The sequence below is a fragment of the Mus caroli genome, unplaced genomic scaffold (assembly GCF_978045245.1).
Source record: "Mus caroli unplaced genomic scaffold, Mus_caroli_1 scaffold_12, whole genome shotgun sequence".
Taxonomy (NCBI): Eukaryota; Metazoa; Chordata; class Mammalia; order Rodentia; family Muridae; genus Mus; species Mus caroli.
The window spans coordinates 119,770,857-119,782,895 of record NW_028227267.1 but is presented as its reverse complement, the minus strand read 5'-3'; the positions used below and the strand labels follow the sequence as shown (position 1 = coordinate 119,782,895).

General features: G+C 40.6%; 1 protein-coding gene across 5 annotated transcripts in view; it reads right to left on the bottom strand.

Annotated features, from left to right (window-relative positions):
- The window catches only part of Pcca (propionyl-CoA carboxylase subunit alpha), a 411,727-nt gene that overhangs the window by 306,395 nt on the left and 93,293 nt on the right, over positions 1–12,039 (bottom strand). For all 5 annotated transcript variants that reach the window (XR_015044709.1, XM_085828899.1, XM_021182607.2 and 2 more), the window contains one exon: positions 2,716–2,847. Coding sequence is in view for 4 of the 5 variants with exons in the window: in XM_085828899.1 (XP_085685025.1) it covers positions 2,716–2,847 (132 nt within the window). In the remaining variant the exon portion in view is untranslated. The remainder of the gene's footprint in view (positions 1–2,715; positions 2,848–12,039) is intronic.

The following is a 12,039-nucleotide window of genomic DNA, read 5'->3' as shown; positions in this document are numbered from 1 at the left end:
ATAGATATATGCTTAAATATAACCTAACCACACCATCTCCTGTGCTTTAAACCCTCTCATGTTACTTAAAATGTCCAACATGTACAGATATTAAGTCAATGGCTATTGCATAGTGTCATTTAATAGACATGGACAAAAAGCCTATGTATACTCAGTACAGTCAGTCACAACTATTTCCTAAGTATTTTCTAATCCAGGGTGATTGATTCTGAACCTAAGAATACTTCGTTAGTATCATAGACCTGTCCTTATACTTCACAAGCATAGAAAGATATTTTGATCATATTTATCCCCCATGATCCTAACTTCATTGGTCCCTTTCCTATTTCCTAAGAGTCTACTTTTTATTTATTTATTTTATTTTATTTTTGAGATAGTCTCAAGTCTAGCAGGGTGGGCTCAAACCTAGTATGTAGACAAAGAAAACCTTGAACTTCTGACTCTCCTCTCTCCGGTTTCCGAATGCTAGGACTGCAGGTCTGTGTGGTGCTCAGGATTCTACCCATGGCTTCACACCCACTGGGCAAGCAACCTACCAACTCCATTTTGTCCTCAGGCCTCTCCCTGTCCGACTTTCATGGCCCTCCTCCCACACCCCGGATAAAGGAGACGTGTTTGTCATTCTGAGTCTGGCTTATTTCACTAGACATTGTCATCTCCAGCACCGTACATTTTCTGGCAAATGGCATAAAATATGTTATATTATATTTTATGGCTGAATAATACTTCATTGTGGCATAGATATAACACATTTTCTTTACCTAGTGTACAGCTACTACAAACAGTGCCTGAATAAACATGACTGCAGTTCTCAATTGCATCATGACTTTGATTTCTTCTGTTAAATACCCAGGAATGGTACGGCTGAATCACATGGTAGTTCTATTTACATTTCTTGAGGAAACTCGATATTGATTTCCATAATGGCACATAAATTTACATTCCTATCAACAGGATACAGGAGCCATAGCTGTCCTATACACCAGAATACAATATTATAACAAGTAAAACATAAGAGTCAAATAAGACCCAGAGTAAGCCAGTAACCCACTCCAAAACTTAAGTACCACTGTTTTCTGTAAAGACACCTATAGAATATAAATAATGATAAAATAATAATGGAAAAATAATTATTCTGAATCACCTAAAAGAACTAGGAAGAAGAGAATTCTGGGAGGCAATGCTCTACTACAAAATCAAGTGTCTGTTTCCTTCTCTCCTCTTCAACTCACAATAGAGTCTAATAATAGAGAAACGCACATAGTTTTGTCAATATAGATGATGCAGTGTCAACCTTGATTCCTGCCAATGTCACACCAGTTCTTCCTGTACCTAGAAACCACTTGTGTGACGGATGAGGATGACATCTCCAGTGTCCCACCCACAGCTTTCACCTTAGACCTCTAATCAAGGAGCAATCCCTCCTCCTGGAAGAACCTATACCTATTAACTTAATTAAAAAAAAAATTACTGTGCAAATGGAGTTCTAAGACAAATGCTCCCTGGAAGCCTCTACCCTGAACTCTAGAAACACAGCTAGTCAATGGTAAGCCAGTGTTTATCTGAATTGTGGCTCATCAGTACTGTTGTGATTAAATAATGTTCAAATTGAGGATCTTAAAAGGACATAATCCTTGTCAGAAAAAGGAAAGGAAAGAGAAGAGGAGAGGAGACGAGAAAAGAAAGAGGAGAAAAGAGGAGAAAATAGGAGAAAAGAGAAAAGAAAAGCTCTTCTGACCAGTCCCCACCTCTACAACAACAGGTAGAGACACTAATGCCTATCAGTGAAGGGATAATAAAAATACCACACTCTTCTCTGGGGCTAGCCAAGGTGTGCTTTTCCTGGAGGTGATTCAAAAGCAGTCTGCTACCAACACCATGTGAGGTGGTGCATGTCTTTGGTCCCAGCATTCCAGAGACAGAGCAGCAGGAACAAGAGCCTAGGGCCTAGGACTCACAGGAGCCCACACCAGGGTAAAATAATAATTAAGTAAAACTTACTAACAAGCACATTTGGGGAGGCTCCTTGTACCTTTATGATTGAAAGCCTCAACATTTTTGCTGGATCTTAGATAGCAACTAACCCACACCGACACCAACCATGGGACTCTTTAGAAACTGCTCGAGGCTCAGCCATGTGGATGTTCTTGATATGGCCAGTGTGCCTGGCCCTTGGTATCAAGCTCCTCAGAGCTGCAGAAACAGCGCTGCAGCTTATATAGGACATCTAGAGAGACACACTTAGGAGGTCTGTATTTCCTTTTCTCTCTTTCTTTCTCTCTCTCTCTCTCTCTCTCTCTCTCTCTCTCTCTCTCTCTCTCTCTCTCTCTCTCTCTCTCCCCCCCCCCCCCAAGGTCTCACTGTATATCCCTGGTTGGCCTGGAACTTGTTATGTACATCAAGCTGGCCTCAAACTCAGAGAGATCTTTCTGCCTCTGCATCCCTAGTATGGACATTAAAAGTATGCACCAACACGCATGTTTTTCCAGTGACGATATCCATCAATATGCACCCATCAATACAGTATATCAATGCCCACTCCACCCACTCATCACATACATCAATATCTTCACCATCCCCATAGTTTACAGCACTAACAACAACCTGACTTACGCCACTCTATTTTTTCTCATATATATAAACAATAACTATATTTTATCACAGAATGGTTGATTAAGAGTACATATTATAAAGATGTAAATGAAAGTTTCTCACCTTTACTACCCCATCAAAACCAGGGATTGTGTTGACCTTTGCTCTCTTGGCTAATAGTTTGCTTTCTATCTTGTCGCCCATGGCTTGAATAGCATGAGTATCAGGTCCAATGAAAGTGACATCTTCTGCTGCCTGAGAAGAAAAACAAGTTAAAATTTACAACAAAGCATCATAACATGAAATCACAAATTTTTATAAAGAAAAGCTCATACAGGTATATATGATTATATAACTGGATTTTTATTATTTCTGTAGCCAATGCTAAAATAAGGATGTGAGCCAACTGTATTGTACTGTATTGTATTGCATTGTATTATATTGTATTGTATTGCCTCACAACACAATACAGCACAGATCAATAAAGAAAATCTAGGCCACTGAGAGCAAAACAGTGGAGACCACCACTGATATGGACAATATTCTTGGAAAAAGCAACTGACGTGACACTGTCCCTGTAATACGCTCTCACTAAATAAACAGTACATTCACCTCTAAATTGCCCTGTAAATCTGAGTATCCTCAATGTCTTCCACACAGTAAAACAGAACACAATAATGCCAAGTTTATTAAATACCAGCTGTGTGCCCACCTTTGAGCTAAATGCAGTGACCACACAGACCAGCAAACTCATGGGAATATTGACAGATAACTATAACTTAGAGAAAGAAAGCCAGGAGTGTTCACATGCTGTATCTACCAAAAAAAATGTACCAAGAAGATTGGGAATTTAACACATATTATTATGGTTTTAATTAAAAGTAAGCCTGGGGGCTAGAGCGATGTCTCAGCTGTTAAGAATACTTGCCATTCTGGTGGAGGACATAGGTTTTGTTCCAAGCACCATAGTAGCTCACAGATGGAGGATCTGATGCCCTCTTCTGACCTCTGTAGTACTATGAATGCACACAGTACAAAAATAAAAGTCGTCGTCGTCATCATCATCATCATCATCTAATTTTTTCCCTGAAAATGTATTTCCTGACTGAGTTTATATCACTGTAAGCTAAATTTAAAAAGTATTATTGGGGAAACAGTGATTAGAGACTTGGCAAAGAGCTAGGACTTAAGTGCCACGAGAACATAGACTACACAGCAGCTGAGGGGATGTCTGGAATAAAGGATCCTTCCTAGATTCATAACTATTGAACCAACTATAAAAGACAAACTGCCTGAAGAAAAGCAGATAGGTCTATAGAATCTGTGTTGCATTCAACACACAGACTGCCTTCATAAGGAAATGAGAGCCAAAGGAACAGATAATGCAGAGTGTTTTGTTTAAGAGTGTTAGCTGTGAGTTTGAGTGCTGGGGACTGAACATACAGCCTTATATCTGCTATGCAGGTATTCTACAACTAAAGTATATATATGACAGCATATAAAAAGCTTTTGAGAGTTTTACAGAGGTTTGCTGAAGGTCTGATGAAGCACGGTCAGCTGTGCAAAATAGATAGGCAAGGCATGAGCATGATGTCATAACATAAACCACACAGAACTGGAAGCATAAGAGGTCACTAATGAAAGGGTTCTATGGAAAGGCATCTATCTGGGAGTATGTTCTGGAGAAACTAACAAAGCCTGTTGGCCATGTTCTCCCATCCCTACGTCTTTTCATGTGAAGATCTTGTGACCTACTCAAGAAGAGCTGAGAAAATCTAAGGTTTTATGACTTGCTGCATGGGAGATGGTGGGAGGAGGTCAGAGAGACCTTCTCTTTCTGCTGGTGGCTCAAATTCCTTCCTCTTCTAATACCAAAGATGTCATGCTTGAGTATAACATGTCCTGAACACCATCAATAATTGTATAAAGCACTAAACTTAGTAGTCCACTCCTCAGAAGCTATGATAAAAACAGAACACTAGGATAATAAGACTGACAGGTACACAGGGAACCAATAATACAACAACCCAATAACTACAGTTATTCATGTTAGAAACAATTCTTACAATTCTATGTAAGGAATCTTTCCGGACATACTAGATGTTCATAAAACAAAATTTCATCCATATTTTCATCTAGTTTTAGCAGAACCTTCTTTGAAGGGGGAAAGATCTTACACAAAACTACAAAAATGTAAAACACATGAAAATACATCTGTTCTGCGTAAGAAGAGTGGCAACCTCTGACCTCTACCTGCCAGCAACCTGTGTCTCCACCGGAATGAAGAAGCCACAGGCAACAGGGTGATAATCCATTCACTTCTGTATGCCAAGCTACAGCTCACTGGACAGGATTCAAAGGCACGACGAGGCAGCAATCATGCTTCACCCAACAATTGTCTTTTCAAATTCTCATTTTACCTGCTAGGCTGCATGATTTTGTCATCAATGCTGCTTTTAAAAATGCTGTGCCAGGCAGATGCAATCAAGTAATCAGGATGCCCACACAAAGGGTTTAAGAGATAATATAAATGAGAACATCCAAAATACATTATGATTACAGAGCAAGACTTGTGATTAACAGCAGCCAGCAGCCAGGCAACCTGGACCACTGATTAACCAGACTTTCCACATGCATTCTAATTTTAAGAAAATGACTTCCTCCAAAATGCAAAATTATTCCCCAAAATGCTCACATCAAGTATTTAGTGACTATTCTTTATCCCATGTAACACAAAAGATAAATGGTCGGTGAGCACACCAGGTAAGTTCTCAGACAAAGGTTGGAGTGAGGCAACTTCCTTTTTATCAGCGTGTTTTAGAAGTACTCTCTAGGTCAGAATTCATTTGTAACTAAAGAAAATGTCATCTCAGACTCCTATCTCCCTTAATGCTATACTCAAAATAAATAGATAGATAGATAGATAGATAGATTACAGATTGATTTAATGACAGATAGATTGACAGATGATAGATAGATGATAAACAGATAGATAATAGACACATGATAGATAGATAGATAGATAGATAGATAGATAGATAGATAGATAGATAGATAGATGGATGACAGATTGATAGATGATAGATAGAGGATAAACATATATATGATAGATAGATAGATAGATAGATGATAGATAGATAGATGGGTAGATGTATAGATAGATAATAAAGAGATAGGTAGATAGATAATAGATACTAGGTAGATATATAGACAGATAGATAATAGAAAAATAATAAAAGTGTGAGGTGTTGGGCAAAAACTAAATAATGATTGGAAAATGATGGAGTACATTGTTCCAAAGTCCAGAGTTCCTGACCAGAGTGAATGGTGAGATTTTTTTAGCTTGAGATCAAACTTCATCTATTAATAACCTTTAGATATAGTGCTGTTCACTCTGTATATCTCTTGTTATCCATCATGAACATAAAATTTACTTTTTAAAATTTACTTTGTATGGTCCATTTAAGTTTGGCATGAATGGTAAATATATAAATGCAGATAAATGTCTTTTAATGGCTATAAAAGTTGGGTTTTCCATCATCATTGGGAATTAATAGTGATTCACACACAAAAAATCATGAAAAATCCAAAAATTGTTGCCTCATGATTCTATTCATTTTCTAAATTCTATGATTTGTATATTTCTGGGAAAGTTTTGACAAGAGAATGAAGAAAAGAGGCAGACAGAGGGGAGACAGCACAGTGGGTAAGAGTATCTGTTGTACAAACAGTGGGACCTGAATTCAAACCCAGCATGTAGGTAAGCACCAGGCATGTTCACACAAGTTCCTATAGCCCAATGTTGTGGGAGGGAGAAAAAAGCAGGTCCTGGGGGTTGATAGCTAACTTATCTAATCAAACCAGCAATTAAACCAGGTTGATTGAGACCATGTCTAAGAGTATATGGCAGAAACTGACAGACCAAGATACCTGATATCCCCCTCCTCAAACTTCCCCACAGATACACACAAAGAGAAGGAATAAACACTTGTAGAAACGTAAAATGATAAACATTTTCATTAAAGAAATACTTCAGGTTAGAAAGGTTTTCATTTATGAATTTATATTTTTTTCAAATGCGCACGCCTTTGGATCTCCAGGATTGCTACTTAGAGAATCAAATTGCCAGGACCAAACAAGGACAACAAGAAAACTGCTAAACTACCCAGAGGGCACAAATTCTAGGTTTTAATGCTATTGTCTGAAGGAAAGGAAAAGGAAAAGGAAAAGGAAAAGGAAAAGGAAAAGGAAAAGGAAAAGGGAAAGGAAAAGAAATGAAAGGAAAGGAAAGGGGAAGAAGAAAGGGAAGAAGGGGAAGGAGAAGAAAGGGAAGGGGAAGGGGAAAGGGAAAGGAAAGGAAAGAAGAGGGAGGGAGGAAAGGAGAGGAAGGAGGGAAGAAGGGAGGGGGTTCTGGAAGATAAGGCCATTTTTAGTACTGGTACAGAAAGTTAGCGAATGAGATAAACTGAGTCAGCAAGACATTTTCAGAAACTGATACAGCTGTCAGGACTCAAGTAGAAGAATGCTTGCCTGCTAGGCATAAGGCTGTGGTTCAATCCAAAACACTACAGAGAGAGAGAGAGAGAGAGAGAGAGAGAGAGAGAGAGAGAGACTGACTGCAAGGTTAATTCATGTTTTTCAGTCCTCAAAATAAAACCTGCTTGTTATCCACTTTGGTTTTAACCCTCTTGGGCATACAGCCCTGCCCCCTTTGAATATCATAGTTCTTCAAAAGTCAATATAAAAGGAAACTAACCCCACACATGAAGATAAGCCAAATAAAAAGCATCAGTGAGAAAAAATGCCTAGCATGCCTTTATAAAGAACACTAAACAAACTAGACAATGGCTCAGGTGGTATAGTGCTTGCCACACAAGTATTAAGACCTCCATTCAGATCTCCAGCACCCACGTAAAAGCTGGCCAAGACATGAGCACCTGTAACCCCAGCACTGGGGTGGAGTAGACAGGACGACTGTCACTGGCCAGCCAAACTAGCTAGCTGAATCACTGAGCTCCAAGTTCACTGACAGATCCTGACTCAAACATCAATGAATGAATGAGGTGGGCTGGCCTGTCCATGTGCAGGCGAAGTAGGAAGCCTCGTCTGTGTGCTTTCTAGATAAGCGCAACCATCACACTGTGTCACACTGTGTCACACTTCTTCAAAGAAGCTTCTGTTGCAGCACAAGAGGAGACTACGGCACCACAACTTCTCAGAGTGCAGAGACAGTGGAATCCCCAGTCCCAAAGGGACCTCTGTAACACAACTTCTGTACCAGAGTTCAGGGAAGATCATGGAAGGAGCACAGAGGGATTTTAAGAGCCAGGGCATTAGACAACTCCCATGAGATAGTGTCTCCTAGATGTCACAAGGGTGTTGCATTCACAAACTCCCAATTATATAGTTGCCCATATGTACCCATATGTACACATGTACAAGACCACACTTGTCAACATGCCAATGTGGATGGACAGGAAACTGACAAGGCCTCACCTCTAATGAAAGGCTACAACCTGATGCTGGCTGTTAAGGTAGCAAGAACCATTTTTCTTTAGGGATGAGCCCCTGATGGGTAGCTTAAACCTAAGCGGCTAGCCTTAAATCCAGGTACATATAGGCAACACTCATAGGACCCAGTGAGGGGGCAGCTGTGTATAAAACAATACTAATTATAGATCAGAACTTCATGAATTTAAAAGGGAGTTGTTGGAATCAGAAAACTAGAGAAATTGGTAGAGATGTGTTGGAAGTGAAATAAATATGGTATAATCGTGTAGAAAATCTCTAAAAATATAAATTTCAAATTTTAAAAACTGAGGAATCTGTTGGGTGTGCTAGTGCACACCCCTAATCCCAGCATTTGGGAGGCAGAGTCAGGCAGATCTCTGTCAGTTCAAGGCCAGCCTGGTCTACATAGTGAGCTCCAGGACAGCCAAAGCTACGTCGAGAAACCCTGTCTTAAAATTAAACAAATGGGCTGGAAAGATGGTTCAGTGGTTAAGAGCACTGACTACTCTTCAAGAGGTCCTAAGTTCAATTCCCAGCACCCACATGGTGGCTCACAACCATCTGTAATGGGATCTGATGCCCTTTTCTGGTGTGTCTGAAGACAGAGCAGTTACATACATCAAATGAATATTAACTAATTAAACATGTGATGGCTCATGCCATGTATCTAGGGGGAGGTTACACTCCTCCCCATCTGCAGTTTCTTCAGAGACATTTGCAGTGTCAGCCTTGTCCCTCAGGCACAATGATGAATGCTGAAGTGAACTAACTTGGCCACATTAGACATCTTGTCACCAAGGCTGCCTTCGACTCTAGAAAAACAGATTGTTGCCATCGATATTGCCTTTGATCTCACTAACCTCAACTACGACATCTAAATGTTACAGTGTTGTTACACCCATGGCAAGATCCATGACAGTCAAGGCTGAGAACAGGACACTTGACATCAATGAGCAGTCCATCTCCATCTTCCAAAACTGAGACCCAGCCAACTATTAAAGAGGGCAATCCTGGTGATAAACTGTGGAATCACAACCATGGAGAAGGCCAGAGCCTGCCCAAAGGGTCATCATCTCTGCCTGTAAAGCCCTCATATTTGTGATGGGCATGAACCATAAAAAGTATGACAACTCTCTCAAGACTGCCAACAGTGCCCTTTCACCATCAACTGCTTAGCCTCCCTGGTCAGCCATAACAACTTCAGTATAGGAGATCATGACCATAGCTTCTACCTCCACCCAGAAGACTGGCCTCTTTGTGGAACCTATGGTGTGATGGCTATGGGGCTGAAAAGAACATCATGACCCTTGGTCCCGGCAAGACCACCATCCTAGGACTGACAGGAAGCTCACTAGCATGGTCCTTCAAGTTCCTGCCCCCAAATGTAGATCTGAAACAGCACCAAGAGAACTACTATCAGACACTGTAACATTGTGAAGACAATGATGTCAGCATCAAAGTGCATCCTGAACCATGCTAAGGATCACGTCTCCTATGATCGATAACATTGTAAATATGGTAATATGGGCACCAGAGGGCCCATCAGAGGGTCCCAGAGGGCATCCTGGACCATGCTGAGGATCATGTTGTTTCCTATGATGTTTAACAGTGATACCTGGTCCTCCACCTTTGAGGCTGGGGCTTGCATTGCCCTCAACAACTACCTTGTCAAGCTCATTTCCTGGTATAACAATATAGTTGGCTATAGCAACACAGTGGTAGACTTCATGCCACATGGCCTCCAAGGAAGAAGAAGCCCTGATGACCTACCCCAGAAAAAAAAATGAAATAAAGGGAGAAAGTCTGTACCAATTCAGCCCCCAAATCTTCCCTCACAGTTTCCATCCCAAACCCCTAGAATAGGAAGCGCTTCAGAACCTCTACTTTCTCACATACCATCAATAAAGTTTACTATATTCAACAAATAGTAATGTAGAAAGCAACCAAGTAGACAACAGAATCAACTCGTGGCATATACAAATCACATGTGTGCATATGCATATACACACATGCATACATCTCTTCCGCTGCCCCACAAACACACACACACACACAGCTTTTAGTCAAAGCATCCACTCATTGTTTGAGTGCTGAGCTCTAAGATGAGCTGTTGTACACTAGTCACCTTTGCTGCAAGCAGGGAACAGGCTACAAGAAGCTACATGGTGTCTACCATGTAAGAGCAATGAACAGTGGAGAACCTGTCCTCCTCTCCCTTTTACCGCCTCCACTTTATTATCAGGCAGCAAGCTCTGTCATGCTGTATGCTGATGTAAGAGCTGTATGCCATCAAGCTCCAGTCACAGCACTTGATTTGAGCTTGTGCTTGAGTGTGGTAAATGCAACCTGAAGAGATTAGAGAAGGAACGTGAAAACAGTTCCTGTTTCCAGCAAGGTCACTTCTCGTCTTCTCTGCAGCATTACTCAGTCCTTAGGGAGATGGTCTGGTTTGGTTTTGGGTTTTGAGCTTGTTTTTGTTTGTATCCCTGGATCATCTAGAGCAATACAGACCAGGCTAGCCCTCAAAGAGCTGTGTGCAACCTTCCAGCCTCTGCTTCCTAAACCACCACACTGTAAGATGGTATTTGTTTCTATTTTGTTGTTGTTGTTGTTTAATTGAAAAGCAAATGAGCAATTCAGTTTTATACCAGGGAGGAATTTTAGGCATATTCCTATCTGGAATTCAAAGAGCTGTTGTGCAAGAGGGAGGAGGTTCTGGCTCCAGGCAGTCTCCTGGAGTGGTCCTCCCTTCTGTCTGCTTCAGTGTTTGGCTTACCTTTTATTTGCAATGACTATTTGAGAAAGGACACAGCATTCAGGTTAAAACCTTTACCAAAGTAGATTTCAACAAGCCTGTGATTGAATAGTGTCAATCCCAGGAGGGAGGAGGAGGCCTGTGCTGCTCCACGACACAGGGTGGCTCTAGGTTCCTGCAAGGTGACAAGCATGATGGTGTGGTTGAAAATGGGTCCCAATTAACTCGCCCAGCACCGAGGAGAATGAAACTTGATTGCTGCAGCAAAGCTAAGGTTCTAATTTAAAATTCTAAATTACAATACAAGCCAAGAGTTTTTCAACTTGCTCAGAATGTGTGAGTTCCACTGAAACCTCGTGGCATCGGAACAACTGCATTTCATTTACATCATACTCTATGCTGACCGTGCAAGCAAAGGAAGCTGGGTCTTTCGCATCAACAGTGGTGAGATCTGGATTTCATTTAGTCTAGTGTATATTCTGTATTAAGTCTCTACTTGGCATGATGTGCTCAAGTAGAAATATTACTTCCAGATGACAGCTGCACATTGTATTTACTCACGGGGAGAGGAGTGTGGTAGCGCTAGCTTTCTCCACTTTAGCCACTGACAGAAGTTAGGCTTCCTGGCACAGTACATGTTAAGAAACACAGTTAACTATACTCCACATTCTTCACACATGGACAGTCGGAGTTAACAAAACATCAGGCTTTGGGGTGAATTTTAGTCCCTTTCTTTGAAAAGAACTCTGGCTTAATATTCGAGCACTATAGACAGTAAGTATATCCATAAATATTGGCAATTAGAGTACATCGCCTTAGAGGAAATTGCTCATTCTATCATATACCTACCTGGCATTTTCAAGATATTATGTTTAATTCATTCTATATAAATGAAGTGTTTTCAGATCTCCTTGATTCGATTCTTTTTACTGCTTCATGAATACAGAAATTATTTTACTATTAAATATTTTTTCTAGTTTAATAGAATATAACTTAAAGTTATTGATCTGATGGCACTTTTATTAGCATTAGCATAAGAGGATGTGGACATGGTGTCCCTAACATTAATACAAGCAGCTGATGGCAGAGAGGTCAGGGGACAGGTGAGAGAGACCTTTTGGTCAACAGTCCAGACATCAGATATCAAATTTCATTTTAGAGTTTTCAAAGTTGCCTATGCT